General features: G+C 59.6%; 1 protein-coding gene across 1 annotated transcript in view; it reads right to left on the reverse strand.

Annotated features, from left to right (window-relative positions):
* LOC120370544 (zinc finger protein 420-like) overlaps positions 1-3,114 on the reverse strand; it is a 339,196-nt gene extending 336,082 nt beyond the window's left edge. The window contains exons 1-3 of the mRNA XM_039485481.1: positions 3,091-3,114; positions 2,313-2,337; positions 405-548 (exon numbers count right to left, since the gene is read on the reverse strand). Of these exons, the coding sequence (XP_039341415.1) occupies positions 405-548; positions 2,313-2,337; positions 3,091-3,114 (193 nt within the window). The remainder of the gene's footprint in view (positions 1-404; positions 549-2,312; positions 2,338-3,090) is intronic.
* Between the last annotated feature and the right edge of the window lie 2,886 nt (positions 3,115-6,000).

Genomic DNA, 6,000 nt, shown 5'->3' on the forward strand with positions numbered 1-6,000 from the left:
GGGGCAGGTGTTGGGAGGGGCAGAAGGGGAGGGGCAGGAGCGTGCAGAAGTTAGGAGTGAAGGGGTGCAGGAGAAGGAGCAGGTATTTGGAGCGAAGAGGGCACAGTGCAGGGGTTAGGGGGGAAGGGAGGGTGGGGAGCCTGGGGAGCCCATGGGGGACAGAGGGAAGGGGGGTGTCACACCCATGGGAGCCAGGGGCACCAAAATTCAAGTTAGCCCAGGGTGCCATTTTCCCAAGGCCGGCCCTGTCCACATCCCATCCAAACACTGAGTAGGAAGGGAGGGAGCTCCAGCCAAGGTGTCAATCATCCTCTGTAGGAAGCCAGGAGTGAGATCTGCTGGGGACTATCCTGAGCTCACAAAGTCTGTGTGGAGAATCCCAGCTGGTTCTCTCATGCCCTTACAGTTTCTGGGTTGATTTGATGGTTCCTCATCTGTGCAGGGACTTCTCAGGATCTCGCTTTCCTCTGAACCAGGGAGATCCAGGACCCACGGCTCTTCCCCTCCTTCCAGCTGGGAGATCACATAGGGTTTGAAAACTGGAAACCCTGCTCAAGGGAAAGAAAACAAGGGAGCTCAGGGGCCGGGCAGGAGGGTCCTGCAGGCCGGATGTGGCCCACGGGCCGTAGTTTGCCTACCTCTGGTATAGATGGTGACTAAACTTAAACCTCTGCAAACCAGGAAATGAGAAGTTACAGAAAATGCCACCCCTCCAATACAACCTTAACTTTGCCCCCAACCCTTAACCCTGCAGCTGGCAAGAACCACTGAGGATGGTTCTGTGTGGGCCGTGCAAAGGTTAACAAACTGCCACAGGAACTCAGGTATTCAGGTCAATGCAGCAGTAACAGGATGAAATTCTATGGTCTGTGTTATAAAGGACGTCAGAGTAGATGACCTAATAGTCACATCTGGCCTTCAAAGCTATGAACCTATAATCAATACGAGGAAAGACTAAGAGAACATCCCATTGTCTGTGATGTGTTCACAGATGGGAATCCCAGCATCTATCCGCATGCCCTCCAGCTGTGTGCACTGGGTCAGCTGTAGCTGTAACTGGATGATAGAGGGATTGGTTGGAGCAGCTTGGCAGAGTTGTGACTGTGCTATGAAGAGAGGTGGGATTTGGGGGGACAATTCTGCCTCATTTCTGTGCTGAGTGTTGCAGGTTTTGTCAGCAAAGGTGCCCAAGGGTGTATTCTTGCCGTGCGGATTGTCAGCACCCTGGTGGCGTATGTTCGAGTGATCTGTGGGGCTTAGTGAGGGATAAGTGAAGGCAGTGACTCAAAAGGAAAACAGGTTGAGGGCAAAGGGGTAGTAACACTGTGCGAGTCTCAGATGGTCTGTGTGCAGGAGGTTCAGTACTGGAGAGTAGGCCAGGGGGAGGAAGCTTCTGTTTGCTACGATGGAGATGAACCCGAATATTATCTTAGCAAGGAGAAGTTGTGAGACTTTCTGCTGTACTGATCTGTTCCCAGAGCGCTCTGTAACAGGGGAGGGGAGAAGGCTAGTGTGTGTGTCTCTGGCATATTGGGGTGATGCTGAAACAGGGCAGAGCAGAGGTGGCATTGTGGGGCTGGCGTGAACCTTAACTTTTCATTTCCCCTTCCCAGGACCACCCAGAGGGGGGGCAAAGGGGGCAATTTTCCCCGGGCCCCGGCCTCCGCAGGGGCCCCCCCAAGAGAACAACGGAGGCTCCCGCCTCCGCCCCTCTCCTGGAGCCTCAGCGCATCAAGCGCCGTGTCTCCGGCGGAGCCCCTAAGCCCCGCCCCGCTCCGAGCCGCGTGGTGAGGGGGCGGGGCTGCGAGCTCCGGTCTGAGCTCAGCTCCCTCCGCTCGGCGTGGAGCTCACAGCCCCGCCCCCTCACCACGCGGCTCTGAGCGGGACGGAGCTCAGGCCCCGCTGGAGGCACGCTGCGGCTGTTCCGGCAAGGCGCTGAGACTCCGGGTGAGGAGGGAGCCGGGGGTAAGAGGCTGGGGCTGGGGCCGGGGGCGGGAAGCAGGACCCGCCGCGGAAGCGCAGCCCGGTCTTCAGCGGCGGGGGCCCTTCCGTTCGGGACCCGCGCCCGAAGTGCCCGAGACTCGCGGCGGGACCCCCGCCGCCAAATTACCGCCGAAGACCGGGCTGCGCTTCGGCGGCGGGTCCCGCTTCGGCGGTAATTCGGCGGCGGGGGGCTCCCGCCACGGGTCTTCGGGGCACTTTGGCGGCGGGTCCCGGAACGGAAGGGCCCCCCGCCGCCGAAGACCCCGGGCCCCCGGAATCCTCTGGGCGGCCCTGCCCCTTCCAAGAACCGAGGGGACAGGAATCCTTACCCAGCGAGGTCACAGTCTCATAGTTCTCCTGCATGACGTCTCTGTAGAGGGCTCTCTGAGTGGGGTCCAGCAGAACCCCCTCTTCCCTGGTGAAATACACAGCCACCTCCTCGAAGGTCACTAGCCCCTGGAAGAGCAGGATTCCAACACTCAGGACCTGTTGCCCCACTCACAACCCCACTATTCATGGGGGAGAGGAGCCAATCAAATGGAAGCTCTGAGAGAGAAACAGTCAGCAGGGTCCTATCCCCATACTGTTGAGAGCAGCCAGGGGACATCACGGTGAGAGAACAAAGAGAGACCCCTTGTCTCTGCTAGCAGATCCATCACATACCTACTAGCCAGAGGCTGAAACAGCCCCATGGTCGGAATCCCAACACCCTCCCCACTGCCAGCAGCTAGATGTGAGGGGCTGGGACATCTTCCCTACACCTCCCTGGTGGGTGCCCCCTTTCCATGTCACACCAGCCTCTGGCTAGCAGGCTGAGGGTTCAGCACTGGAAGTCTGGTCCCCCTGCCCAGGGGGTTGCTTTGTCTGTTTCCTGTTTCACAAATTAGGGAATTTTCTCCCCCAAGACCCAAGCATTTGTTCTGAGGATCTAGGCCCACGTTAAACAAGTTCCAGAAAGTTTGTCACACTCTGTCCCCCTCCCTTTCCTCAGCCAGGGTATTCCCTGCCCCCTCCAGACCTAACTCCTCAGAAGTTGCCACCTCTTCAGTATTTACGGCCCCTCCTCCTCCAGCAGGACCCCACCAGCAACCCCCCAATAACCCCTACCTGATCTGGCCCAACTGCAGCCATTTCTCTTCCCTGTTCCAGGGGAGGCTGGGATGAGCTGGAGCAAGACGTGGGTGTCATTCTGCAGCCTGGCAGGGTGAGAAGGGCAGTCCTAGAGGTTTCAGAACAGGATTTAGTTAATTTCACATCACAATTCCCTCAGGCTCTTTCCCTGCAGACAGAGATTGTAGATTCTGCCATGCTGGGAACATGCTCAGTCCCCATAATACAGCACAGACCTTGACCCTGTCCTCCAGCCTCCCCCAACTAGGACTAAACCCACCAAGACATTTTCAAACCCTCCCAGCAACAGAGTGTGAACCAAACCCTGGAAAAAACCAGAACCAAAGGAGCCCCTTTGGGGGGATTCCCCCTGACACTGCCCCCAGGGCAGCACACTCCTGCAGCAGGGGGAACAGGGAGAGTCAGGGGCTGGTTTTTCCTCTGCTCCTCACCTTGTTCACAGGACAGTGACCCTGTGCAGGGATGCTGCAGTGAGTGTGCCGGGGAGGGGAGGGGGGTTTTCAGAGATCTTAAAATCTGCCCCCGCCCCCTCTAATTTGCCCTGACACCGTCTTCCATCTTTTCCAACGCCGTGGTTGGGAGACCCAACCCATTCTTGGGGGCTCTCTCTCTCCATGGCTGCCCCGCTCCGCCCAGTCGGGGAGACCTGCTTTATCCACCCACGTTCCTGGGCACAGCAGAGAGCCGGTGGGAGCGGGTCAGACTCGCTGGTGGAAGGATCCTTCTGGCCTTAGTGATGCAGCAGCAGCTCTGGGCTCCCGGACACCCGGGGGGCAGAGGGGGGGGGCACCGTGCAGAGTCAAGGACCTGCCCAGCTCCAAGGGCTCAGTCACCTGGAGTCTCAGCTTAGGAGTTGCCCTCAGCAGAGTCCGAGGCGGTTTCTAGCCGGAGAAGCTCCCCCCGATGGAGGCAGCAGCGTCTGGTCTCTCCGGATCTGCGCGGGGCTGATGCTCCCGGTTCTTTGTTCTCCCGGCTCCTGCCTCCTTTCTCCCGGCACCCCCCGCTCCCAGCTGCTCCAGCCCCTTCCTATGCCCCCTCCCCGGGGCTGGCTGCAGCGACTGGAATCCAGCTGACACCCTCTGCTGAGCCGGGCACTGCAGGGGCTGGGGGGAGCTGCTACACCGGCTTTCCCGCGTGTCCAACCCCCCTGCGAGGGGCCCTGGGGCAGGGCCAGGCCCGGGGAGGAGCCGCCCCTTCCTGCCCCCCCGGCCCGGCCCCGCCCCTTTGTGCCGGCAGCGGGGCCATGGCCAGGGCCGGGAGAGCAGCGCGGAGGCTGCTCCAGCCCTGCAGCCCGCGGGGGGGCGGAGACACGCGTGGGGCGGACACGCTCCTGCCGGGAGGGGCCGGGCCCTGCTGCCTGGTTCGCCCCCTGCCCGGTGGGGTCCCCGAGCTCCCCGCGGCCGGATCGGGGCTGCGGGAGCGAGTGTCCCGGGCGGGGCGGGGCAGCCCCTGCTGCGGGGCCGGGGCGACGGAGCACGGGAGCGGCTGGGCCCGGAGCTGCAAGAGGGCCCGGAGCGCGGCTCGGCTGCAGAGTTCGGAGCCCAGGCTGGGCCTGGGAGCGAGGAGTGGGGAGCCGGGGGTCTGGGGTGTCAGAGCCGGGTGGGGATCCCGGGGTGGGGACTGTGGGAGCTGGGAGTTAGAGGTGTGCTGGGGGGTCAGGGCTGGGGGTTGGGAGATGTTTGGGGCTCCATGGGGGCTCCATGTTCAGATCTGGCCCTGCGGGAGCTTTGGGGGCTGGAGCTGGGGAAAGTGGGGGACTGTCTGAAGTTGGCTGCTTGGGATGTGGGTGAGGCCCGGGGAGCTGGGGGTTGGGCTGCACCCCGTCACTGCAGCCTGGGGCCCTGCATTTTCTCTGGAAAAGCTGCTCCCTGTTTCACCATCTCCTCTCAGTCTGAGTCCCAGCGAGTCTGCATAGGCGTCTGCTGGGCTGGACAGGCCGTGAAATCTGACAGCAGGGAGGTTTGCAGCAGTTTCTAACCCTCCCTCCCCTGCTTCTTCCAGGAGGTACCACAAAAGCATCTGGCCCCTCTGGGAAAAGAGAGAGAAGGAGCCAAAGCGGAGGAGGAGCGGCAAAGCGAGGAGCTGCTGGTAGGTGCTCAGAGCCCCCCTCCACTTAGGTTTGCCTGGCATAAGAATGACCTGGTGAATGCAGGGCCCACCCTGCCAGCCTCAGCCAGGGACCCATCCCCACTGGAGCCCAGGGAGAGTGCAGGGTCAGACACGGGGGTTACATGATGCCTGTAGGATGCAGGAGGCTGCTGGGCAGGAGAGGGTCAGTCTGTGTTAGCCCAGAGCCCCTGCCCACAGACTGTCTGGATGTCACAGTGACCAGGGATCCTTTCTAGCTCCTAGGGGGGATGGGGAGTAAGGAGATGAAATGTGGGCTGCAGAGATGGAGGATTTGGCTCAGTGCAAGTTGATGAGGTTTTGGGGAGAAGTGTCCCTCCTGTTGGTGATGTGCAGCTCAGTCCAGCCCTGATCCCTCCTCCCTTCCTGGGATAAATGAACTTCCCATCACTCACCACAATAACTCTGCCACCTGCCCCAAGGTGCATTTATGATTTTCCCTAGTTACCGAGCAGATGAATTTCAATGTTGATAAATGCAAAGTAATGCACATTGGAAAAGATAATATCAAAACACATAAAATGATGGGGTCTAAATTAGCTGTTACCACTCAAGAAAGAGATTTTGGAGTCATTGTGGATAGTTCTCTGGAAACATCCACTCAATGTGCAGCAGCCATCAAAAAAGCAAACAGAATGTTGGGAATCATTAGAAAAGAGAGAGACAATAAAACAGAAAATATCCTATTGCCTCTATATAAATCCATGGTACCTCTACATCTTGAATACTGCCTGCAGATCTGGTCGCCCCATCTCAGAA

Source organism: Mauremys reevesii, linkage group 1 (genome assembly GCF_016161935.1).
Source record: "Mauremys reevesii isolate NIE-2019 linkage group 1, ASM1616193v1, whole genome shotgun sequence".
Classification (NCBI taxonomy): Eukaryota; Metazoa; Chordata; order Testudines; family Geoemydidae; genus Mauremys; species Mauremys reevesii.